This window comes from Trichosurus vulpecula, chromosome X, assembly GCF_011100635.1.
Source record: "Trichosurus vulpecula isolate mTriVul1 chromosome X, mTriVul1.pri, whole genome shotgun sequence".
Taxonomy (NCBI): Eukaryota; Metazoa; Chordata; class Mammalia; order Diprotodontia; family Phalangeridae; genus Trichosurus; species Trichosurus vulpecula.
Window position 1 is genome coordinate 52,129,185 of NC_050582.1, and position 26,469 is coordinate 52,155,653.

General features: G+C 44.2%; 1 protein-coding gene across 1 annotated transcript in view; it reads left to right on the plus strand.

Moving 5' to 3' along the window:
• Window positions 1–26,469, plus strand: part of TMEM255A (transmembrane protein 255A) — a 104,936-nt gene that overhangs the window by 21,583 nt on the left and 56,884 nt on the right. Inside the window, exon 5 of the mRNA XM_036739829.1 lies at window positions 12,654–12,796. Within this exon, the coding sequence (XP_036595724.1) occupies window positions 12,654–12,796 (143 nt within the window). The remainder of the gene's footprint in view (window positions 1–12,653; window positions 12,797–26,469) is intronic.

Below are 26,469 nucleotides of genomic sequence, written 5' to 3' on the forward strand. Positions count from 1 at the left end.
CACTGAGCCACACTGCCAGGGAATTTGAAAGATCCTGGAACATGATAGAGGTGCCACAAACATGGAAATGGACAGATGTCTCAATTTCCAAATAAGAGGAGATAGAAGAGTGCAAACCATAGGCTAGTGAGCTTGACTTTGATTTCTGGGGAAATTCTGGAAGGGACCATGAAAGGAGGAGAAGGGTGAAAGGGAAGTGATAGTTACAAAGAGCCAGGATGGCCTCCCCAAGAACAGATCATACTAGACTAGCCTCATCTTCGTTTTTGATAAGGTTCCTAATTAGTGAATGAGGGCTCTGGTGGCATACTCCGAGCTTCTGTTGGCGCTCAGTTCTATGCTTTTGATCATTTGATCAGTGACTTGGATGTAGACAGAGAAGAGATGCTCAGATTTGCAGGGGATCTTAGCTGAGAGGAATACACACTGGATGACAGAGTCCAAATCCAAAAGGATCTTGACAGGCTAGAGCACTGGGTTGAATGTAATAATTTAACATTCAGTAGGGATAAATGTAAAGTCAAAATTGGGCGCAAAAAGTCAACTTCATAAGTGCAAAACATGGGAGGCATATTTAGATAGCACTTAATCTGAAAAAAAGATCTGAGCTTAACCAGGATGGTAAGGGGCCTTGAATCCATGTCATATGAGAATCAATTTAAGAACTAGAGGTGGTTAAGAACTAGAGGCACACTGATAGTGGAGGAAGGAGTGGTGAGTTGTTCTGTTTAGGCCTAGAGGGGAGAATGAGCTGCAGTGGGTGGGAGATGCAAAGAGGGCACATGAGAGCTGTCCCAAAATGGAATGGGCTACTTTAACAGGTGGTGGAGGTCTTCAGGCAGAGGACAGATAATTACTTGTTTTGTTGTTCAGTCTTGACCTCATTTGGCAGAGATACTGGAATGGTTTGCCATTTCCTTCTCCAGCTCGTTTTACAGATGAAGAAACTGAGGCAAACAGGGTGAAGTGACTTGCCCAAGGTCACACAGCTAGTAAGTGTCTGAGGCTAGATTTGAACTCGGGCCTTCCTACCTCCAGGCCCAGCACTTTAGCCACCTCACTGCCTCCTAAGCAAATCTACAAATAGTCAGTTGGATCTAGGATCCCACTGATGTGGGCATTCCTACCAACGGGCCAGGTCAAAATCCATTCATGCCTTCCCACCTTGTGGGACTCTGATCCATGTAAGCTCAGCATAGAGAATCAGCCCAGCTGAGGTGCTAGGGCCATGCATCCATTCACATGTATTGGCAAACCCAATATATGCAAATCTGTCTGAATTAACAATTTCTATTTTTAGGATCCTAGAACAGGGAGGGCCTTCAGAGGCCATCTAGGCCAGCCTCCTCATTTTACAGAGGAAGAAACTGAGGCCCAGGGAGGGGCAGAGATTTGTTCAAGGTCACTCAGAAGATCAAATAACTAGAACTAGAACAGCCCTAGAAGACCATTGAGTCCAACCCCCTCATTTTACAATGGGGGAAAGGAGGCCCAGGGATTTGTCCAAGGTCCTACAGAAGCAAGATTTGAACACAAGTCCTCTGATTCCAAATCCGTTGTTCTATTCCTACAGCAATTTAAAAGTTTATAAATCATGTTTTTTCCACAATTGTCCGAAGTAGTCGGTAGCACAAGTGTTATTAACTCTGTTTTACCTATAGGGAAACTGAGACCCAGAATAGGAGGAGTCACACAGCTACTTTGTGGCAGTGCATGGACATCCAGATATCATCCCTCAAAATCTCATACCCTCCACTGTGCCTCGGTATCTCCCAAATCGGTCTACTTTATGTAATTCTTCATTTGACAAAAGGCTACTGCCCCATCTGCCCCGCCCCATGCTTCTAGGACATAAAACAAAGCATTCTTACAAGATGCCTGTTTCTTTCTGTACCAGAGGAACCAGGTAGTTCACTGATGGGGGAGACTGAAGGAATTTTCCCCAATGAAAGATACATCTGCATCGCAGAGAGTCTCATGGGGCTAAGAGATCATTGCATGAGTTTCTCCATTGCCTGGTGTCCCCCCTACACACACACACACACACACACACACACACACACACACACACACACACACGCTAAAGAAGAATAGAATTGCTTTTCAAGTGCCACTATGTGGTTTGCTGACTCACGTTTCTGACAGGACTCTTGTGCATGAGTTATCGAGATATTTTCCAACGAGATCAAAGCAAGCCAGCAGTGATTGTGGCCCTGCTTTGGCTACTGTGGGCCAGGTAGAAAGTAGATTATGCCTTATCTGCTCCATAAGTGTCAGGATACCCTGAGGGGCAGCTGGGTGCAGTGGAGAGGGCACTGGCTCTGAAAGTTGGAGGACCAGGTTCAAATGCCAGCCCTGATGATTACTACCCATGTGACCTTAGACAAATCACTTCCCCTCCCTGGGTCTTGGTTTCCTCTACTGTAAAATGAGAAAGAAGGACTCAGGGACCTCTGAGGGTCCTTTCAGCTCTAGATCTAGGATCCCATGTGTGACCTTGGATAAGTCCCTCCCCCTCCCTGGGCCTCAGTTTTCTTTCCTGTAAAATGAGGACTTGGGCTAGAGGGCCTGTGAGGTCCCTTCCACCTTGAAATTTGTGATCCTGTGACACTTTATGTCAGGAGGACAGCTCAATTTCCAGGCCCTTTCAGAGCCATATGGTGATGGCAGATTCCTAGTAGGACCATGAAAAAGAGAGGCCTGGTCAGATAGCAGGAGCTTCCATCTCTTGGCTCCCAGTATTACCTAATTGCTTCAGACTCCAGGTGCATCCTCCTTTAAGAAATCACTACATCGAAGTCCAATCTAACTGAGGCAGGGTATTGTAGTGATGTAGGTCTTTCATTATCCACACATCTGCTGTAGCTCTCTTTCTCCGCCAAAAGCAGTGTAGGTAATAACTTCTTGACTTGCCTTAGTGATGATTTCATCCTTCAAAAGATGGAGGAACCAACAAGGGAGAATTCTGTTCTGGATTTGATTCTTACTAACAGAGAGGTTGCTGGGAACCCGGGGGGGAAAAGATTATTTCTTCCTAGAGCAGGGGTGGGGAACCTGCGGCTTCGAGGCCACATGTGGCCTTCTAGGTCCTTGGGTGCGGCCTTTGGACTGAGTCCAAATTTTATAGAACTTTTTTTATAACCTTTTATTGAGGGGATTTGTTCTGTGAAGTTTGGATTCACTCAAAGAGTGCGCTTGAGTACCTAGAGAGCCACACGTGGCCTCAAGGCCACAGGTTCCTCACCCCTGTCCTAGAGTTTGTGACAGAGGAAAGTTGTGCCTAGTCTAATACATACCCATGATTTTGAGAAAGCAAGTTTCAGAGGGCTCAAAGGAGGAAAAGAAATAGGATACCATGGATAAAAGGGTACGTGGGGAGTCAACCCAGGAGGGATGGGAGATGCCCAAGAACATAATTCTGAAGAAAGGAAAATAATCCTAATGAGGAGGAAAAGTGAGATTTGTCTAAAGGGACCAATGTGGATGCATAGGGAACTCACCAGCCAATTTTTAGATTTTTTTTAAAAGAATGTTTTTATTTTATTTTTTCTTAATTACATTTAAAAACAATTTTCATGTTCATTTTTTATGATTTATTGAGTTCCAGATTCCCTCCTTCCCTTCTTCTCCTCCCTAGTCCTTGAGAAAGCAAAAACTTATAGATTGTACATATGTAGTCATGCAAAACATATTTCCATATTAGCCATGTTTCAAAAGAAAAGACAACCCCCCAAAAAAGAAAAATAAATAAGAAAATTTTTAAAAGTATTCTTTGATCTGCCTTCAGACTCTATCAGTTAGATGGATAGCATATTTCATCATGGGTCCTTTGGAATTGTCTTGGATCACTTTACTGCTGAGAAGAGCTAAGTCATTTACAATTGATCATCCTACAGTGTTGCTTTTATTGTGTACAATGTTCTCCTGGTTCTGCTCACTTCGCTTTGAATCAGTTCATATAAGCCTTACCAGGTTTTTCTAAAACCCTCCTGCTTATCATTTCTAATAGCACAATAGTACTCCATCACAATCGTATACCACAGCTTGATAGCCACTCCCCAATTAATGGTAATCCCTTCAATTTCCAAATCTTTGTCACCACAAAAAGAGCTGCTATAAATATTTTTGTCCATATAGGTTCTTTTCCTTTTTCTTTGGTCTTTTTGAGATACACACCTAGTAGTGGTCTTGCTGGATCAAGGGATATGCACAGTTTGATTGCCTTTGGGTATATTTCCAAATTGCTCTCTAGAATGTTTGCATCCATTCACAACTCCACCAACAATGTATTAGTGTTCCAATTTTCCTACATATGCAACATTTATTACTTTCCTTTTCTGTCTGATAGGTATGAGGTGGTACCTCAGAGTTGTTTTAATTTGCATTTCTCTAATCAATAATGATTTAGAACATTTTTTATATTTCTTCATCTGAAAACTGCCTGTTCATATCGTTTGACCATTTATTAGTTAGGGAACCAACTTAGATTTTAAAAAGAAATGTACAGAAGATGAACATTAGAATGCATGTATCATGACTTTGTGAAAACAGTGTCAAATGCTCAAGCTCAGAATGAGCTGAGGCCAGGGAGAGATGCCAAAGACAATGAAAATCGGTTTTTTTTAGCGCTCTAAAGGGACCTTTGCTTGGGGTGACTGGCATGATAATAACTGACAAAGAGATGCCAGAGCTGCTTGATTGTTTTGTGCCTAGCACATACCCAAGATAAAAAAGGTAGTAGTAAGAGCACCCCTGGCTGCTCTTGAGGAATTCAAGTCACTTAGCCCACATGACCTCCATCTTCAGACCCCTGAAGGACCTGGCAGGTATGATTACCTATCTACCATCAGTGATATGAAACAGATCAGGGGAAAAGGGAGAGCTATCACAAGTTTGGAGAGATGTTTTGAAGGTAGAAATGCTAAGATTCGACAACAGAACAAGTATGTGGGGTGGATGGGAGTTAAGAGTTGAGGATGACACCAAGGTTTCAAGCCCAATTGATTAGGAGAATGGTGGTGCTTTTGTGGGCAAAAAAAATCTGAAAAAAAAAGTAATAGGAAAGTTTGGAAGAAGGGGAGGTTAGGGACACAAGAAAATGAGTTCTTTATTGAACATGTTGTTGGAGATGTCCATGGCAACATTTAGATCGAGATGTTCAAAAGGGGGTTGGTGATGCAGTACTGATGCTCAGGAGAGAGGTTAGGGCTGAATGTATAGATATGGGAATCATCTACATAGAGATAATTATCAAATTTATGGGAGCTGATGAGATCACCAAGTATATAGAGAGAGGAACAGGGAGCCTAAGACGGAGCTTAGAGGATAATGTTAGTGGAAGTGACTTGGATGAAGATCCACAAAAGAGATTGAAAAGGAGCAATCAGTTAGGTAGAAGGAGAACCAGGAGAGAGTGGTATCCTAAAAACCTAGAAAGAAGAGGGTATCCAGGGGGACAGGGTGATTGACATTGTTAAAGCCTGCAGCCAGGTCAGAAGGGATGAGGACTGAGGAAGAGCTATTGGATATATATGTCATTCTCTCCTCTCTCTCTCTCTCTCTCTCTCTCTCTCTCTCCATATATATATATATAAAACATGATGGATATATATAAAAGATAAGAATCAGATGGATATGTATATATATATGTATCTATATATGTAAATATATGTGTGTATCTATCTAAATATAAACGATATGGAAGAATCAGCTGGATTCAGAACTGGTTGCCTGGTCAGACTCAAGGAGTACAGTTAATGGCTCAGTGATAATGTGGCAATAGTTCTCTGGTAGCGTCCCCCATATCTCTGCTTGGCTCTGTGCTATATAACTTAAATAGTGATAAATGTAAAATTTGGGTACAAAAATCAATTTCTAATTGAGGGCAACATACGGTTAGCAGTTTTTCTGAAAAAGATCTGGGGGTCTTAGTGGATTTCAAGTTCAACATGAGTCAGCAGTGGGATATGGCAGGCAAAAAAGCGACTGTCATCTTGGGCTTTTTTTCCAGAAAGAAGAAGGTGATAGTACCACTATACTGTTCCCTGATCAACCCTCATCTGGAGTATTATATTCAGTTCTAGATGCCATGATTTTAGAAGGACGTTGAGTAGCTAGAAAGGATTAAAAGAGGGGAACCAGGATGGTGAAGGACCACTGGCATGTCTATATCTTAAAAGGATCACTTGGGTATGTTTAGCCTAGAAAGAAGGAGATTTGGGGAGCCATACCAGGTACCTTCAAGTATTTGTAGGTGGAAGACCCAGTCTGGGAAGGAGGGATTAGTGTTGATCTGCTTGGCCCTAGAAGGTAGAACGAAGAGTAGTGGGTGGATGTTACAGGCTTGATGTCAGGAAATCTTCCTAACAATCCGAGCTGTCTCAAAGTGGACTGGGCTGCCACAGGAAGTGGTAGCTAGCCTTTACTTGGAGGTGACCACTGGTCATTGAAGTTATACTGGGATTCCTTTTGTGGATGGATGGGTTGGACTGGATCATCTCCAGTTTCCTTCCAACTCTTAGATTCTGTGGTTTGGGGGCCACAGTAAGAGAAAAAAAAATCACATGGGCCCAATTATCCTTGAAAATCGCTTAAATTGCCTGGGAAGTACAGTGAAGTGTCCTTACACACTTGTAGCTAGAAAAGAGTCCTTTAAAAGAAGACAGTCTATATCACAGAGTGGTTGGGGCTAAGTTGGTTGCTATGGAAATAGTTGAATGTAAATTCTATTTTTCACAATACCTACATATTCCATCAATAAGAGAGGGTCACCAAAACTTCTTTTCTTTTTTTTGTGCAGGTAAGACAGGGCAATTAGGGTTAAGTGACTTGCCCAAGGTCACGTACCTAGTAACTGTGTCAAGTGTCTGAGGTCAGATTTGAACTCAGGTTCTCCTGATTCCAGGGCCAGTTTTCTACCCACTGCACCACCTAGCTCCCCTGGGTCACCAGGACTTCTACTCCAGTGGGAGAAAAGGAAAAGAAGGTAAGACTTTAGCTGGCAGGAAATCTGATTATTAGGGGGAAAATAGTCTAGAAAGGGGTTCACAGAGGAATGTGATTATATTGTAGGGTCATCATCACACCCCCACAGTAACTGTGGGAGGCAAGAGAGGAGACAAGGAAGTCCAAGGCCACACGGCAGGGGCCTTGTAGCTGACCAAGAATGCTTGGAAAGCTGACCCTCTCCTTAGCTCTCTACTGGCCCAAGCAGAATGAATAGACTGTGTGTACATTTGCCTAAGAGAAGATTCTAGAATCGCTGGCAACTTAAAGAGGTGGCCTCATAAGGAGGGGCTTCCTCCCAATGAGGGAGCAGCACATTCATATTTCCCATCTTCTATCGCTTCAGGGCACGATTTAAATCTCTCCCTTGTAATTGAAATATGTGGATGTGATACAATTCTATTGTATCCTAGTTATTCCCATCAATTGAGTTTTCCCCAAGCTAATTTTTGACCAGCTTGGAGGAGGTGGCATCTGTGGTAGAGAGGGAAATGGAAATCAATGAGCCAACAGTCAGTCAATAAGGATTTAATATAATGATAATTGTTGTTCAGTTGTGTCTGACTCTTCGTGACCCTATTTGGGGTTTTCTTGGCAGAGATACTGGAATGGTTTGCCATTTCCTTCTCCAGCTCATTTTACAGATGGGGAAACTGAGGCAAGCAGGGTAAAGTGACTTGCCCAGGGTCACACAGCTAGGAAGTGACTGAGGGCAGATTTGAACTCAGAGCTTCCTGACTCCAGGCTGGGCACTCTATCCAGGGCAGTGCCACCTAGCTGCCTGTAATAATAACAAGCTACAAACCTGGCAAACAGGTTGCCTAAGGTCACACGGCTAGTAAGTGTCTGGAGTCAGTCTTCCTGATTATAGGACCAGCCCTCTATCTACTGTGTTATATTTATTAAGCACCTACTGTGTGCTAGGCACTTATGCTAAGTGATAGGGATACAAAGACAAGAATCAGTCCATGTCCTCAAGGAGCTTACATTCTCTAGGGGAAACAACATGTATGTGTATGCTTATGTACAATATGTATGTACATATGATACATATACATACATACAGTTATACAATATAGATAATGTAATACAAGGAAAATTAGGAACCCCTGAGTAACCCCTAGCTACTGACAAGCACCCCCAGAAAGAATGGACTCAGATATCTTTGGCATTTAGCAAACCCCCTGGGACTCCAAGACTCCACCAAGGAATCTCAATAGATAGGACCATCCCACTGAAGGATAACCTGGCAGACCCTTTCTAGCAGATATCCCTGGGGCTCCGTGACTCCACTAAGGAATGTAAATGAGATTATCCCACTAGTACGATAACCTGACTGAATCTTTTGATTAGCCAGGACCTTTGTTCCTCTTCCCCCCCCCACTCTGTACCCCCAAATCCTACCCTTTCGCTTCAACACATTGCCATTGATTTGTGGTGCCGTACCTCGATGGCCGCCGGCTAATAAATTCTCCACTTAAAACTTATACTCTGTGGTGTGTCTCTCTCGCTTCTGGTACAACAATAGAAGGTATTTGGGGGTAGGGGCAGGGCCACAGAGGAATGTAGAGAGGAATGATATCGAAAAATTCTGGAAAGGGTGACAGCTGGGTAGAGCACTGGGCCTGGAATCAGGAGGATCTAAGTTCAGATCCAGCCTCAGACACCTACTAGTTGTGTGACCCTGGGCAAGTCACTTAACCTGGTTGCCCCCCCCCCCAAAAAAAGAGAATTCTGGAAAGGTCGGAAGGGGCCAGGTTGGGAGAAGCTATAAATGCCCAACAGGATTTTTCCTGTTTGATCCCATGTATGATAGATAACTGTGTGCATAAGGGCCCTGCTCAGTTACAAGAACCTTGAAGAAGGTTGGCACTGATTTCAGATAAGTGGACCAACCAAAGCCCTGCACAAAGGAAATCTAGGTCTGCTCACCGGTTTAATAGGAAGCAGTGTAAAGAACGCCCAAATAAGAATTATAGGACCTGAGTTCGAATCGTGACTCTGAGGCTTGTTCACTTATAAGTACCTTGGACAAGTCTCTTCTCCTCCCTAAGAGGGTTGGATTGCATGGCCTCCCTAAGGTCCCTTTCAGCTCTGAATCTCAGATTCTCCTCCACCTCCTTCATTTTATAGTGAGGGGAACAGAGACCCAGAGTTTGGGTTGCAAAAACTGAATGTTGTCCCCCTCCCCATCCCCCTTTGAGCCTGAGAAGAGTATTTCTCCTACATGTGACCCATAATTGTCACAGATGCTCATGTTTATGTGGGGATACAGCTGGCAAAGGCAGGTAGTTACTGGTGCCCTTTTATAAATGTAGCAACCAAGACTGAAGTAAAATGATTGACCCAAGGTCACCTGGCTAGGAGGCAGCAGTGTAAATTAGCATTCTGTTCAGAATGTGTTAAAAGTCTTCTTTTTTATATTATAGTTCTTTAGAGAGCCTACCTCTGAGTCGGGAAGACTTAAGTTCCATCTTTAACACATGTCAACTGGATGACCTTGGCCAAGTCCCTTTACCTGTGAGTGCCCAGGGCAACTTGATAAGGCCATGAATTATAGATAAAACAGGAATTTTCAACCTGGGGCCCATGAACTTGTTTCTTTAATATTTTGATATAATAAAATAATATTTTATTTTATGCATTTAAAAATCTGACTTTGAAAGGGCTTTTCTATAGGCTTTCTACAGGCTTTTCTAGCCTTCCAAGGGATGTAGGACAAAGATTAAGAACCCCTGAGATAGAGGGAGATTCCACACTGGGAGCTCCCCACATTAATAAAATCCCAGGCCTGCCTGGCAGGGTTTGGCTACTATGAGATAGAGTGGCTGGGGAGCCAGCCAGCTTTGCAGGACACCCTGCGGATCCATGGAAGGGGTAATTGTGTGTAACCCCCGTTGACTCTCCATTACAATGGACTGCTCTTCAAGTGTGAGTCACCATTCCCGACAATGGACACTTTGAAGTGGGGGTGGGTTTGCCAGACTGGCTTAGCAGGTGTGACCAGTGGGCTGAATTGGGTTCCGGTTGCAAACAATGACATTGCATTGGGCTGTCTCCAGCAGAGATTGCTTCTGTGACCTGGGTAGGCCCTGCTAATGCCTGGTTCCAAGCCAGTGAGCTGCCTTTAATCACTTCCTGACCCTCCCCCTCTACCCCCATCACCCCAACTTCCCCCTTCTGGTGCTCAGCTCTGAAACTTTATCCTGTTGGGGCAGTGTAGGATAGTGAATGAGGCAGCATTGGCCTAGAATAGGGGTGAGGAGCCTGCGGCTTTGAGGCCACATGTAGCCCTCCAGGTCCTCAAGGGTAGCCCTTTGACTGAATCCAAACTTCGAAGAACAAATTCCCTTAATAAAAGGATTTGTTCTGTCAAATTGGCCTCAGTCAAAAGGCCGCACCCAAGGACCTAGAAGGCCACACGTGGCCTTGAGGCTGCAGGTTCCCCAGCCCTGGTCTAGAGGATAGTCAGGAAACTAGGATTGATATCAGGAACATCTGGGTTCAAGACCTGCCTCTTGATACATTGGCTGTGTGTTCCTGGGCAGGTCATTTAACCTCAATGCCCCCCTGACAACTCGGACTATAAATTATAGAAATACCAATCTTATTGGTGGGAAAAAATTTTCATACTGGGAGTTCTTCAGACCAATGAATTTCTCTCCCCCCCCACCCCCACCCAAATGAAAAAAAACAAGAGAAAGCAGGGCAGCTGTAACAGTGGCAAAACCTTGTCTCTGTTCTCAATTCTGATTCCTGAGGGAGGAGAAAGTTGTCCAAGAGACATCCTCCATTCTATGACAGCCACAAAGCCAGTCTTCAAGATGGCTAGGCCCCTGATGTTTCCCAAGGGCTTTGGGGCCTCGGGGAGCTGCAGCTTCCTGAAGCTACTATCAACAAGGCCTCCCAGGATGCCTTGGTCTTGACTAATTTTATCTGTTTCCATTTCAGTAGCTCCAAGGATCCCAAAACCCTTTCTTCCCAACAGCCTGGGGTGGGGGTGGGGGTGGAATGCTGGAGCAGCTCTTCAGATTCTCCTTATTTTCCAGCAGAGGCCCAGAAAAGTTAGATGACTTGTCTGAGGTAGTACAGCTGGGGAGGGTTCCAAACCCAGGCCTCCCATCTTGGAAAGCCCTGTTCTTTGGTAAAACTTAAGTAATTCCTTTTTGGATTTGGGGTGTGAAGTGGAGCCTCCAAGACCACAGCAAGCCAGGCCTGTTGTTAGTCAAATTGCCCAGGACACCTGGCAAACAAGGTCTGGGCCTTCATAGTCTGATATGGACCTCGAGGGCAGGGCTTTACCTCATTGTCTGTGCTATGTTCATTCAGGCAAATAGCTTGGCACACCAAGGGGTCCTCATTACATAGGATCATAGGGTCAAAGCTGGATTCTTTTGAGGGGGGTGGTGGTGGTGCATCTTTTTTAAATGAACTTGAAAAAGCCATCTTAACTTCCTTTTTTTATCTGACTTTACCAAACCAGTTTCTAAAACTATCAGATTGAGTCTTTGTTTTTTGTGTTCATCGTAAGGCAGAACTATTTCTTGCACATCTCTGTGGATATGAGATAAGATTGAAAGACCCAACCCCCACCTCCACCATCTGTGGGCTGTTGACCTTAGAGCCTAGAAGACACTTGATTCTTACTGGTGGACCTTGTTAGCATTCTCTGAATTCGTGAATTTATAGCAAGCATCAGAAGCAGTTATCAACAAAGAAAGCCAGGCTCTCTTCTGGTTTACACCAAGGAGGATAGTTCCTAATCTCTTATTCCTCCCTCGAGATGCCCTTGTGGGGTGGAGGTGATCCTCTTCAAGGCCAGATCCACAGGTCCAAGTGGGAAGAGCTGCAGAGGGCACCTTACTTAACCTAGGCTAAATTCAAGATTGGCCATTAAGGCCTGGAGGGGCCTTAACATGCATTGATTGGGAGAGAGGCTGTACCCTTGGAGATGAAATCATAGGGTCCTTGCAATCCTGAAGCATCTTGAGCTCAAGAGCCAGGTCCGAAAATATCATGTAATACCACCACCAATGAGCATATATTATGTGCCTTAGAAGTTGGCCAAAAAACCACTTTACTAAGTGCATATGACATGACTTTTCTAGGTTGCCAAAAGTACAAAGCTTTCTTTTTAAATATAATTGGTATGAGCTTGGCCCTGAAAGAGGCCCTTCCTTTCTTTGTAGCAGTAGGGGACTCTGGGTGTGGAACCTTGCATACACTGTCAGACTCACTGATCATGTGCTGGTTAGTTTTGCTATTTTTTTCTTCTTTCCTTTTTTAATTCTTTTTTACATTGGAGGCAGTATGGATTGCCTCTGACACTGACATCTTTGAGACTAGACATTGCCAAGGGGCCAACCTGTATCAGAAGAGGGAGTTCTATCTCCTGATGAGATCATGAGTCTAGGCCCTCTCTTTATCTTACGAGGGATAACTATGGGGACAATATCTTCAGAAATAAAGGTGATGTAGAAGCACGAGTTATCAATAAAAATAATGTAGTTGGTGCATTCTCAGCCTGCAGTTTGTATTGTTGCTCTGACAGGTGGCAAACCAAAGCCTGCTTTGGATCCTTGGCCATGTCTCGGGAGCTAGGCCAGCCCCAGATGACATAAACAAAGTGGTTTTCTGTGTCTTTTTAGGTACCTTCAACCGAAGGAAGAGAAACTCCCTCTACGTCACGGTGACCCTGCTCATTGTGTCCGTGCTGATCCTGACCGTGGGTCTGGCGGCTACCACCAGAACCCAGAATGTGACCGTCGGAGGGTATTACCCTGGAGTCATCGTAAGTACAGAGTTTTGAGCTAGTAAGCGAATACCTGTTTGTTACTCATCAGCTATGGTGTTTCACATCTAACAGTGATGGCTTTCAGTTGGGCACAGATTTATACGTCAAGGAGTCCAACCTTTCCATTTAACAGGCCCAGAGAGCGAATGTGACCTGTCCTAATGCCAAGGTTGAAACAGCCCCCTGACTACCAGCCTAGAATTCCTTATGTGGTACCACAGCTGAATTTTAAGATGGGAGCATTTTCCAAGATATTAATATTTGCCTTTTCTGGAGTTTTCAGTGAGCAACCCTAGTTCTAGGAATATGTAGGTCAAGGGGGTTTGAGTTGTTTACTGGAGTTGTCATACTTCTATTGGCTCAAATGATTTTACTCCCCCAAAAGAGAAAAAAAACAAGAATTCTGTGGGCAGCCTTGAAGACAGGCACCAATTCCTTTTTTTTACATGCCATGGCCTGCCATGAGAGGTAGGTTTTAATAAGAAAAATGGAAACCAAAGAAAGTTCAGTGTTCTGCACCTAGTAAACTAGGAGGCACCTTGGCCTAGTGAATGGAGTTAGGAAGATTTGGGTTTACATCCCACTTCTTTGAGCCTCAGTTGCCTCATCTGTAAAGTCGGGGTTATAATCCCTGAAATGCCTACCTCATTTAGAGAGGCAACTTTCTGATACTCTGAGGGGCAGATTTGCATTAGTAGAGGGAGCTTCCTCACCTGCGAGTATTTTTTTCTTTTCTTTTTCGTTCTGTTATTGTTTGTTCTGTCATTTTCAGTCATGTCTGATTCTTCGTGACCCCATTTGGGGTTTTCTTGGCAGAGATACTGGAGGGTTTTGCCATTTTTCTCTCTAGCTTGTTTTGCCGATGAGGAAACTGAGGCAATCTAGACCTGTGATTTCACCAGTGTAAGAAAGACCGGAAACTGTCTATTAACACAGATCGCCACTTTCTCTGCAATTCCTGGTCTTAGACAGCTGCCTAGAACACCAAGTACTGCAGTGCCCAGGGTCACACAGCCAGGAAGTGTCAAAGGCAGGATTTGAACCCAGGTTTCTTGGGCCTCTCTGAACTTTGGTACAAAAGAGTTCCTTATACCAATGAAGTTACAAGAGCCAAAAGCAAAAACCAAAGCCCACCTTGCAGGATTGTTATGAGGTTCAGATGTGATCGCTCCTATGAAGGGCTTTGAAGACCTTGTTCTTGTCACTTAGAGTCCCCTGGGCCTACCAAGGGCTCAGCGTCCCAGTGTGAGGAGGCTTCTCATCCTTTTCATCTCAGCCTCTAGGGACTTGTGGCTGTGTGTCCTTCTTTTTCAAGGAGGACCATGACATCAGGGAAATGATGACATAACTTACAGTTGACTTTGATTTGAGTGAGGAAGGGCTGTGCAAGGTCACCAGCCTCACTTTCTCCTATAGAGCCATCTAGGGCCAGTGACTAGATATTCATCAGGATGACTGGAGATGGCCCAGAATGCAATGGGAGACCCTGGCCCTTTCAGGCTAAGGCCTTTTCAGGTTCTCACTTTGAGTGAGGCAATACCCATTCAGTGAATAGGCCTTTTTAAAAAGTGAATTTTTGGGTGGCAATTGGAGTTAAGTGACTTGCCCAGGGTCACACAGCTAGTATGTACCAAGTATCTGAGGCCGGATTTGAGCTCAGGTCCTCCTGATTCCAGGGCCAGTGCTCTATCCACTGTGCCACCTAGCTGCCCCCAGCCTTTAGGGAGTGTTGGCATGAAGTTACCATTGCTCTCTCTGTGCTGTTCAGGGGACCTGCCACTTTGCCTGGCACCATAGATACTAGTAAGGGAAACTAAGGCATGCTCTCCTTGGCCACTGACCTTATTTGCAGGCAGGGCACCTGATCCTCATCCCAAAGCCTGGAGTGGGCCTTCCTGCTTCTGGGATTTTAGGATTGTTGGATGTAGAGATGAAAGGCATCTTAGCGATTGGCTCTCCTCCTTATTTTCTGGAGTAGGAAACAGGCCCAGAAGAGTGAAGGGCCTTGCTTGAGGTCATACAGTTGGTAAATGGCCCAACCAGAATTCAAACCCAAACCCTCTGACTCAGCACCTTGGGCTCTTTCCACCACATTAGGAATCTACACCAAACAATTCCGTATTTAATTATATGTTGTTTTATATTGTTTGCTAATTGCCTCTTAGTCTCTCTCCAATTCAATTGAAATTTGGCACGTTTCTGTATAAATAAGATGTGAATGAAGTAATCAGACTCTTATTAAACTCCTCCATACCAAGAAGGATGGATTTATCCTCTAATGCTTTCCCTCCTCCCCTGCCAGAACCAAGCCCACCCTGGGCACACAGAATCATAGGGATAAAGCTCTCCATCTGGGCCCTCAGAGGCCTAGATCTGGTCCAATCCCTTCATTTTGCTGGGGGGAAACTGAGGCCTTATTGTATTAAATGACTTGCCCAGGGTCACACATAGAATACTAGGTCTAGAAGCCATTGAGTCTGACTCCCTCACTTCACAGAGAAATAAGTGAAATGACTTCTCCAGGGTCACACAGGTGCTAAGTGACAGATGCAGGTCTTCTGACCCCAGAGCCCCTGCTCTGCCGTGTGCCCCACTGACTGATTTCTGAGGTGCTCAGTCAAGACTTGGTGGTAGGATTGGCAGAGGCTTCAGAAGCCATTTGTCACGCGTTGGCCTCGATGTGGGTACTTCCCTAAAACAAGATCTTTCTGGAAGGAAAGACATAGGAATACGTACTGACAAGGTTATGATATGACTCTCCAAACCACACTGGCTCTGGCTTCTGTAGGAATGGAGTAGACAGAGGACTGGCTATGGGACAAAAACACTGCCCTCTCTGAGTCTCAGTTTTCTCCTCTGTGAAATGGGAATCATAACACCTGTAATCTCTACCTCTCAGTATTGTTGTGAGGGGCCAATGAGATAACACAGATAAAGCCCTTGGCAAACGTGATTAAGTAGGTAGGGATGAGGACAGAGATCAGACCTGTGATTTTATTGGCTTAGGGAACTCCCAGGGGAAGAAACTGCTTCTGCCAATGCAGGTTGGTACCTTCTCTTCAAGTTAGAGTTTTCATAGAGTTAGCTGGTGGCACCAGAGTGCGCAAAGTATGGGGTCGAGTCAAGAAGACCTGAGTTCGAATCCAGCCTCAGACACTTACTAGCTGCGTGACCCTGGGCAAGTCACTCCACCCTGTTTGCCTCAGTTTCCTTATCTGTCAAATGGGGTTAATAATAGCACCAACCTCACAGGGTTATTGTGAGGATACAATTAGATAATATTTGTAAAGAGCTTAGCCCAGAGCTTGGCACACAGTAGGTACCTAATGCTTGTTTACTATTTAACCCTCCACTGCCCTCTTCCTTCAGTGCCCCATTGTGGTCTCTGATCTCCCAGCAGCCCCAGACAATGAGTGTTACAATCCACATTTTACAAGTGAGAAAACTTTAGCTCAGAGGGTGAGATGACTAGTCACCTGTGGTCACACTGAAATCGAAGAAGCAAGAGTGGGAACAGAGCCTCTGCTCTGCCTTGACTTGGCCCACTGCCCTTTTCCTTGCACTGTCTGGCTCTAGGGGATAAGACCCAAGTATGGGACCAGACTCATTAGGATTCATTGTTGGGAACAGTTTGGTTTGAGAGAGGGGGACTGTCATTTCCACTGACCTCGGGCTTCTAGAGGCAGCAGAATGGAGGCATGAGGAAAGATGAAGGGAGATGGGAAATAGAAGCAGCAAAGGATCATGGACTCATAGATCTAGGGCTGGAAGGAACCTCAGGGACCATCTAATCTGAATCCCTCATTTTTACAGAGACTGAGGCCCAGAGAGGCAAAGAGACTTGCCCAAGGTCACACATAGGATCTTAGAGCTGAAAGGGACCTCCAATCTATAGAGTCCAACCTCTTCCTTTTCAGATAAAGGAGCTAAGACTCCTGGGATGTGATATGTTTTGCCCAAAGTCATACTGATAGTATTAGAGGTTGAACCCAGGTCCTCTGACCCCAAATCTAGAAGATGTTCCATTGTTAAGACAATTGATGCTTTTAAAAGATGAGAAAACGTACCTCCCTCTCTTTGCAGATGTGGGGGCCGGTGAGTACATAATGTTGCATATACTGTCAAATTTGGTGATTGTGTTGAATCGTTTTGCTGATCTGGTTTTCATTTTTTATTCCTTGTTACAAGGGCTGGCTGGCTGGCTGGGGAGAAGAGGGAGGTTAGCTATATTTGGAAATGAAGATAATGTACGAACAAAAGCTTTTAATTAAAATGGAGAATTTTTTTTAAAGCCCGTGCTTTGGGGAAGGAAGCATCACGATTGTCCTGGCCTTTGGTGTTTTTGTGTAGAGACAGCAGGTCTAGCCAGGGTCCAAGAGAGGCTTTGCTGGCCTGGGTCCTAGGCTAGTCTTGCTGCAGCCACAGCTGGCTGGTGCTCGTGGGGTAGTTCCCCCTCCAGCTGGCTGGTGCTTCTGCCAGTTGGAGCTCCCCCCCAAAAAACAGGTAGCCTCTGTGTGTGTGTGTGTGTGTGTGTGTGTGTGTGTGTGTGTGTGTACCTGCCTGGTGTCCTCTGCTAGAGGCCTGACGTAAATGCTTAGCCTGTTCTCTTCCTGTGGTGAAGCAAGAACTCCACTCCTCAGCAGAATTGGTTTTTATTTTTAAACTGAAATAAGATTGAAGTAAGCACCCATTTCCGATGGGTATTTTGGTGGCTTGAAAATGCAGTTTGTCGGGTCTGCTCTGGAGACCTTTCTTTAAGAAAACATTCCTGGCTAATATGTACTAGTGTTGTGCCCAAATTTGAAGCCCATCATTAATCCCCTTTATATTTTTGTCTTAGTCTCTCTGTCCTACACCCTGTGATGGCTTGAAACAGCTTAATGCATAGTTCTGGGTAGATTGCCCAAGGCTAGTCCCCTGACCCCCCTTTCTCCTGAATCAGCATTCTGTATATTCTCCTTTACATCAGCATTATGTACAAGGATCAGTCCCAGGGTAAAGGTACAAGTACCACCCTGTTACCAGATAGGGTCCCCACACCCCAGCCTGTTCTGGGGAATTCCGCTGCCCTTTGCCTCATGTCCCTTCACCCTGTGCCCTCCACCCTGTTCTAGGAAGCTGAGCATGACCTGGGAGGGACCCCCTTGTCGCAAGAAGGTTGCACCCCTGTACCCTTGCACCATATTCCCAAATTAGCTCTGAGCTATGGATCTAACCGATGGCTGTTCTTTGCTTCTGTACGTCATTGCTTCTGCTAGCCACCCTCCCTAATTGTGGTTTTGTGGTTTTTGCCTTTATAAGCCTTATAAGTATCTTGATTAGACACTGCCTGCTTCGAGTGTATACTCCAGATAGTCGTTCACTTGATCAATAAATCCACACCTAAATTTACCTTGAACCCAGGTCTCGGCTCACTCTTATTCTCTGCACAACACTAGAAAGGTCCCTGAATAGAGAACTCAGTGACCTGGGTTCTAGTCAGAGTTCTGTTCCTCAGGAAAATGAGGAGATAAGCCTTGGATCCTGCCAGCAATGGCATTCAGTAATTTAGAGGCTCTTGATCCTGAAACTGGAAAGACCCAACCCCCTCATTTTAGGGATGAGTAAATTGAAGCCCAGAAGTATTAAGTGTTTGTCCAAGGTCACACAGGACGTAAGTGATGGAGCTGGGATTTGAACCCAGGTTATATGTAGGAAGGGGTGTCATCTTGTGAAGAAAGGATTAGGCTGGGGCAGCTAGGTGGTGCAGTGAGTAGAGCACCGGCCCTGGAGTCAGGAGGACCCGAGTTCAAATTTGGCCTCAGACGCTTGACACACTTACTAGCTGTGTGACCTTGGGCAAGTCACTTAACACCAATTGCCCTGCCTTCCCCCCTCCAAAAAAAAAAGAAAGGATTAGACCTGTTCTGTGTGGCCTCAGAGAACAGGACCAGGAGAAAGGGGTGAAAGTTTTAAGCTTGGAGTCAGGAAAGCTTTCCTAACCAGGTGAAGTATTCTAAAGTGGGCTGAGATGTTGGGAGCTGTGGTGGCCTCCCCTACTTGGGAGGTCTTCAGCTAGAGGCTAGGTGACCCCTTGGTTGGGTATATTATAATGTAAATTCTTTTCAGGCATGGATTGGATGAAATTAGGGGGTTTTAACCTGGGGTGGGATTAAGCCTCCTATGGCATGATCTCAAGGCCCTTTCACTACATTATATACTATATTGAAACTATACACAATATACACTATGTTGAAACAGATATGTTTCAATATAATTGGTTTGCTTTGTAATCAACCCTATGCATTTTATTTGATGCCTTTAAAACCATGGTTTTAAGATGGGCTCCATAGACTTCTCCAGACTGCCCACAAAGCAGGTGAGGAACCCCTGATCTAGGCGGTCACTCAAAACCCTGCCAGCATTCAAATTCTGAGTCTTTGATAGCAAATCCCACCCTGTTGCCACCATCTAAAACCAAATCGAAAAGTCAAGATTCAAAATCTCAAATGGATGAAATGAAGATATTTTTTATTTACTGTATCCAAAAATGGATTTGCTCCTTGAATTTTTTCTAGGGTAGGCAGAAGCGGGGTGGGGGACGGTGCAGATGACATCTGTTTATTGTAGGCCTTGGGTTTTCTGCCCCTGACACTTGACTGGACAATTCTATTCTATCAGACATCTCAAATCATTTCTGCTTTTGTTTAGTATTTGATTAGGCAGGCCTGTATTTGGTGCCAGTTAGAACTCATTTTACAACTGTCTAATGGTTTGCACTACATTCCTTCTATCCAGCTCTGCTGTACCCTAGGGACAGAGAAATAGGCTTGCAGTCTGAGTGAGCTACAAGACCTGCAAAGCTAGTAAGAGAGTTACAGGGAAGAAGTTGCAGGGAAGAAACCGTGTCCTGCTTGACAGTGTGCCCTTGGTTCTACATGTGTTTGTCTTTCCCCTCTGTTAGATTGGAAGCACCTTGAGGGCAAGGCTTGTGTCAGATCTATCTTTGATCCCCAGCCCAGGGCACTTATCACAGAACCTTACAGTTCAAAGGGATCTCAGAGGTCACGGTATAGAGGAAAGAGGGCTGGATTTGGAGTAGGAAACTTGAGTTCAAATTGTACCTCAGTTTCCCAGGTGGTCGTGGGCAAACACTTGACCTTTCTGAGTCTCCATGGCCTATCCTATGAAAGGCAAGAGTTGGTCTCAAAGGTCCCTTTCAGCAATAAATCTACAATGCTATGATTCTCTATGGAGTCTGACTTTTACCCAAAGTCCGAATCCCCTCTACAAACTTCCACTAGAGGACCTCTAGGGATGGGGAATTCACTTACCATTTCTGGGTACTTCTAAGTGTTTCTTAGGCATTCAAGCGAATTTGAGTGAGAGAAATTGCAGAAGAAAGTTCCGATTCAAAGATGGAAAAGTCCATTTGAGGTTAGAGATCGGAACCTGTTCCAAATTTCACCCACTGGGGAAACGCCTACCAGTTTCTGACCCTTTTTATTTAGGAAGGCACAGGTGTTGGCAATCTCATCTTCACTCCGTGGTTGTACTTTCCACTCAATGTCGGGAGGCTGTCAGGGAGGATTCCAGTGTCTCTGTCATTAGCCAAGAGTTCTTACTATCAGTGCCCCAGCTCTCCCCTTTTGTGGTAGTAGCTGTGTGCCTTGTTAGTCTAGGAAGAGACTAGCAAACTATGGCCCACCTGTATTTTAAATAAATGTTATATTTAAAAATGTGAAAAACAATTCTTAGCCCATAGCCCATACCAGAACAGGCAGCAGGCCAGACTTGATCCACAGGCCATAGTTTGCTGACCCCCTTGTCTAGGGAGGGGTGGTCAATATGATTTATCAAATTTGAATCATACCTTATGCCCTCACCTACCAAGGAAAATTCTGCTTGTTTTCCTAGTCGGCTATATTTTGGTGACCCCTAGTCACATCATCATTGCACAATGGAGACCACCATTCAAGCCTCCTTAGACAGCCTTTACTCATGACCAAGGATGTAAAAGTTGAAAAAATATGTATATCTGTCTGTATACATGCACATATATCATTTTATATATTGATTTTATTATATATTATTTATATATACACATATTTTATACATACATATATGTATAAATATAATATATACATATGCATATGTATTTTTTAACTGCTGCATAAGCTTGGCAGCCACAGCCTCTTCTAAATCCAGGTTGCCCACTACCAATTTGTAGGCACACCTCAAACCGAGAAATTCCCATACATAGTTCAGATACCTAGACCCATCAGATTTAATAAAGTTCCTCAGGGCTTCCTACTCTTGGCTTAAGTATTCCTCATTGGATTTCCCACTTAAGGGTCACACAGTCAAGTCATCTGGGGTACTTGGGACCTGGAAGCCAATGATCTGTCTCCAGCTCCTCCTCAGCTGCAGTCGTAGGTATCTGGGCTCTCCATTTCACATTGGCTCCCACTTCTTGACATCAGTGAGCTCTCTGCTGCAAATTCTATAGGGCAGGCCTAGCCCAGGTCTCCTAATCCTACCCAGTAGCCAAAGGAGATAGTACCTAATGTCGTTTCCAGTCTTTACTCCTTCACCATCCATGACCTCTGGAGACTATTGGAGAGAAAAAGCTCACTTACTGGTCAGTCCTGCATCATTTCCACCATTATCACCACCTCTTCCCCCCAAGATCTAGCTCCCCTACTCTGCAGCTCTTTTTATCAGGTCACATTTTAGGAAGAATTTTTTAATAGTATTTTTTCCAATTACATGTAAAAACAATTTTTAATATTCATTTAAAAAAATTTTGAGTTCCAGGTTATCTCTTCCTTCCCTTATCAACCCCCTCCCTAAGATGGTAAGCAATTTGATATAGGCTATATATGCACAGTCATGTAAAATATATGTCCATATTAGTCATGTGATTAAAGAAGAAACAGGCTAAAAGAAAAGAACCACGAAAAAAATAAAGAAAGTGAAAATAATATGCTTCAGCCTGCATTTGGAGTCCATCCTCTGGATGTGGATAGCATTTTCCATTATGAATTTTGGAATTCATTGGAATTTTCATGGATCATTGTGTTGCTGAGAAGAGCTAAGTCATTCATTGTCGATCATCGCACAGTGTTGCTGATACTGTGTACAGTGTTCTCCTCATTCTGCTCATTTCACTTTGCATCAGTTCATGTAAGTCTTTCCAGGTTTTTCTGAGAACATCCTGCTCATCATTTCTTATAGCACAAAGTATTCCATCACAAGCATATGCCACAACTGATTCAGCCATTCCCCAATTGATGGGCATCCACTCAATTTCTAATTCTTTACCATTACAAAAAGGTCTGCTTATAAATATTTTTGCACATGTGGGTCCTTTTCCCATTTTTATGATCTCGTTGGAATACAGACCTGTCAGTGCTATTGCTGGATCAAAGGGTATGCATAGTTTGATTGCCCCTTGGCCATGGTTTTAGGAAGAATTTTGACAAGCTAGACAACATCCAAAGGAGGGCAACCATAGTGAAAGGGCCTTGAGATCATGCCATAGGAGGCTTAATGGAAGGACTTGGGGATGGTTAGCCTGGAAAAGAGAGGACTCAATAGTTGTATTTAAGTATTTAAAGGCCTGCCATGTGGGAGAGGTATTTGTTTTGTTTCACTTGGCCCCAGAGGGCAGAATATGGAGCACGCAAAGGGTGGGAGGTGCATTGGAGCACATTGAAGCTAGATGTCAGAAAAAACTTCCATACCATGAGAGCTATCCCAAGGTGGAAGCCATGTCTTGAAGAGGTGATGGCTTCCTCCTCCCTGGAGGTCTTCAGGCAGAGTCAAAATGCCCACTTATTTGGGAAGCTGAAGAGAGAATTCTTGTTCAGAAACAGTCTCTGAGCTCCCTTCAGCCATTGATCTGGGATCCTAAGATCCCAAGAGACATTTGAATGTTATAGCCCAACATTTCTTTTAAAGCAAAGTACAGCCATTCCCCAGTTGATACATGGTCAAAGGATATGAACAGGCAGTTTTCAGATGAAGAAATCAAAGCTATCTATAGGTATATGAAGAAGTGCTCTAAATCACTTTTGATTAGAGAAATGCAAGTTAAAACAACTTTGAACTAGCACCTCACACCTATCAGATTGGCTAACATGACAAAAAAGGAAAATGATAAATGTTGGTGAGGATATGAGAAAATTGGGACAACTGATGCATTGTTGGTGCAGTTGTGAACTGATCTAACCATTCTGAGTTCCAATTTGGAACTGTGCCCAAAGGGCATGCTGTGCCTACTCTTTGATCCAGCAATACCACTACTAGGTCTGTATCTGAAAGAGATCATAAAAAAGGGAAAAAGACCTACATGTGCAAAAATATAGCAGCCCTTTTTGTGATGACAAAATAGTGGAAATTGAGGGGATGCCCATCAGTTGGGGAATGGCTGAAAAAGCTGTGGTATATGAATATTGAATATTATTGTGCAATAAGAAATGAACAGGCAGATTTCACGAAATCCTGGGAAGACTTTTATGTACTGATGCAAAGTGAAATGAGCAGAACCAGGAAAACAGTAGACAGTATCAGCTCTTCTCAGCAACACAATGATCCAAGGCAAATGACTTATGCAGGAAAATGCTATCCATATCCAGATAAAGAACTGATGGACCCTGAATGCAGATTGAAGCATTTTTCACTTATTTTGTTCTTTCTTGTGTTTTCCCCCTTTTAATCTGTTTCATCTTTCACAACTGTGACTAGTATGAAAATAATTTTTAATAACAAAAAAGAATTTTCTTTTATTGTATCTTAAGTTTACTTTGCAGCCCAGTAATATACAAACTATTTTTGTGTATCTACTGCATGTGAATGGGCTATATGAAAATATTTTTATGTGATTTTTTTACATTTTTACATGAAAATATTTTTCCTTGTATGACCTGTATCAAACTCTCTACCTTTTTCAGAAGAGGGGAGAGAGGGAGGAAAATTTGGAACTCAAAATCTTGTAAAAATGAATGCTAAAAATTTTCTTGACGTGTAACTGGGGAAAAATGAAATACTATTAAACTTTTAAAAATTAAAAAATAAAGAAAAGTGCAATATAATTCATAAAAAATAGTGTTCAGCATGGGACCAGTGGTTTTCTTTCGTTTGGCCTCCTTTCAAGCTTCTTTAACTACTGAGAGACCGAGGGAGATAGAACTTTGGCTCTAGAGAGAAGACCTGGCTTCAAATGCCAGCTCTATTATTTACTACCTGTGTGACTTTAGCCAAGTCCCTCCCTCTCCTTGGGTCTCAGTTTCCCCTTCTACGAAAAGAAAGAGTTGAACTAGATGGCTTCTGAGGTCTATGAGCTACAAGCCTCTAGGGAAACTGAGGCCCAAAGAGGGAAAGTTACCTACTCAGAGTCACAGAGATGGACATCGAGGACTCAGAGCCAGGTTTAATTTGGGGGGAGGGAAGGGGAAGAAAGGAAGAAATAAGAGTAAAAGTCCGAACCTAATAACCAAGCCTAAATGTTTTTAAATTTATGCATGCTGTTAGGGGTATTTTTCCTTGGGCAGAGGTGGAAGAGATTTTCAAGAGTTCATCTTAGTCATGAAATTAGGTAAAGACTGATAAAGAGTTCCAAACAGGTTGGGCATGGCCCTTCTTGCCTCTTTGGCTTTTGGGAAACAAGATGGGGGGAGGGGGGTTGCCAGGTATGACACTCAAGACTTTTTCATTCATTTTCCTGCATGTCTATCAGAGGGCTAGTATGCACCAGACTCTCTGGACATGTTTGCTCACTCCCTTCACCCCCACCCACTGGCCCCCACCCCCCCAGAATGGATTTTTCCAAACTTGCATATGCTCCATTTCCCTGCCTTATTTGGCCTTCCTTTGAGTTAAGTTTCTGAGTCATTTGTCAGATTGCACACGTCCCAACCTGAAGAGAAAAGATTGTGATTGGATCCCTGCCATCAGGCCAGCTGGACAGATTCCCAGGAGGCCAAGCCAGTGGGGGCAGCATCTACAGGCTCAGGCCCCCACTGTGGAAGGCCAGACAGAGCAGGTCCACTCTCTTTTTGCTCAACCTCTTTAGAGAATGTCTGTTTGCCCTCCAGGGGAGTCTGTGCAACAGAGATAACCCACTCCCAGGGAGAACATCTGTCAGCAGGGGTTGGAGATTGGAGATATTGTGACTGGCTCCTAGGGAGGCCTTTGGGGCCTGTGAGGTTTTCTCATTGGGGTTGGATTATCCAATAGAGAGGTATACTAGGCACTTGTCTGCGGCTTCCCAAACCTAAAGTGCCAATGAAAAATTGTGGAATGACAAACTATTCCATCCACTTTGAGGGTCCTCCAGAGGAAGGCCCCTTATCTCCTTATATCCCCCCAAGGACATTTCTGAGGGTTTATTGTCTTTTTCTGGGCTGGAATTTTTTTTCCCCATCAATCCTAGAATTGAAATATTTCCTCCTGTGAAAGCCTAGCTCTTCAGTGAATAGAAATCAAGGCAAGGCTTGTTCATCTGCAACTGGTGTTAAGATTAATTGGCCTATTCTCACCGTTTCTCCCCTAATTTAATTTTCATCGTCTTCCACAGCCCCATCAAGGCCAATCAGTCAGCTGTTGTTCTCAGCCAGCCTGGCAGGCTCAGCCCACTAATGGCAGGGACGAGAGGGCACCGGCTGTCATGCCAACCACTTAGGGAAATTACTTTTCAGCATTTACCTGGTTGTTTCTGCTCGACCCTGAGTGAGGGAGTACCTTCTGTCTGGAAATGAAGCCGAGGTGGAGGAAGGGGTGAATAAATGCTAACAGATTGCAGCGGCCTAACCACAAGTGCCTGCTGCTTTCAAAAAAGGCCTATCTTGAAAAAAAAATGTGGGTGTTAAGGAGTGTGTTGGTTTGTAAAGTACTCCCTGGGGTTGATTAGCATGCCAGCTGCCTCCAAGACTGCCCTTCCCTTCAAACAGTCTTTCTGTAGTCTGGCTATCAGCCTATAAAATGAGCTCTTCCAAAAAGGGACACTTGGGCTATAATTCTTGTCATGTACCTAATACTGAGTCAAATGGCAAATTCTGAGTGTGAGAAGGTCATAGGATCCTAGCTCTAGAGCTTGAAGGAGCCTCAGAGGAAGGAAACTGAGGCCCAGGGAGAAGAAGGGATTTGCCCAAGGTCATACCTAGGCTCCTAGCTCTGGAGCTGGGAGGGCTCTTAGAGGCCATCGAATCTACCCCTCCATTTTACAGAAGAGGAAACTGAGGCCCAGGAAGGGGAGAGGACTTGTCTAAAGTCTCAGTTAAGAAGTGGTGGAGGTAGGTTTTGAACTTGTATCCTGTGACCCAAAGTTCAGCACTGTAGCCCCATAGCTGAGGAAATTCAAAGACAGGCAGGCACTCATTGAAGAACTACAAGGTCTTCAGATCACACGTTGTCAGAGCTGACAGGGACCTCAAAAACCATCCAGTTTAGTACTCTATCTTACAGAGAAAGGAACCGCTGAGGCTCAGAGAGTGAGTTACCCAAGACTGGCCAGCCAGATAATAATTCGTTAGCAGAAACAGTCCCAGCTCTTCCAGGGTTTGCTGCCAGGAAGGGTTTTTTCTCTTTATCTCATCCCCTTCCCTCACCAGATCACAAATCAATGGGGTTAACTCCTCTTAGAAACCTCAGAGAGCTTCTGGAAAGTAGTGGGAAGGTGAACAAAATGT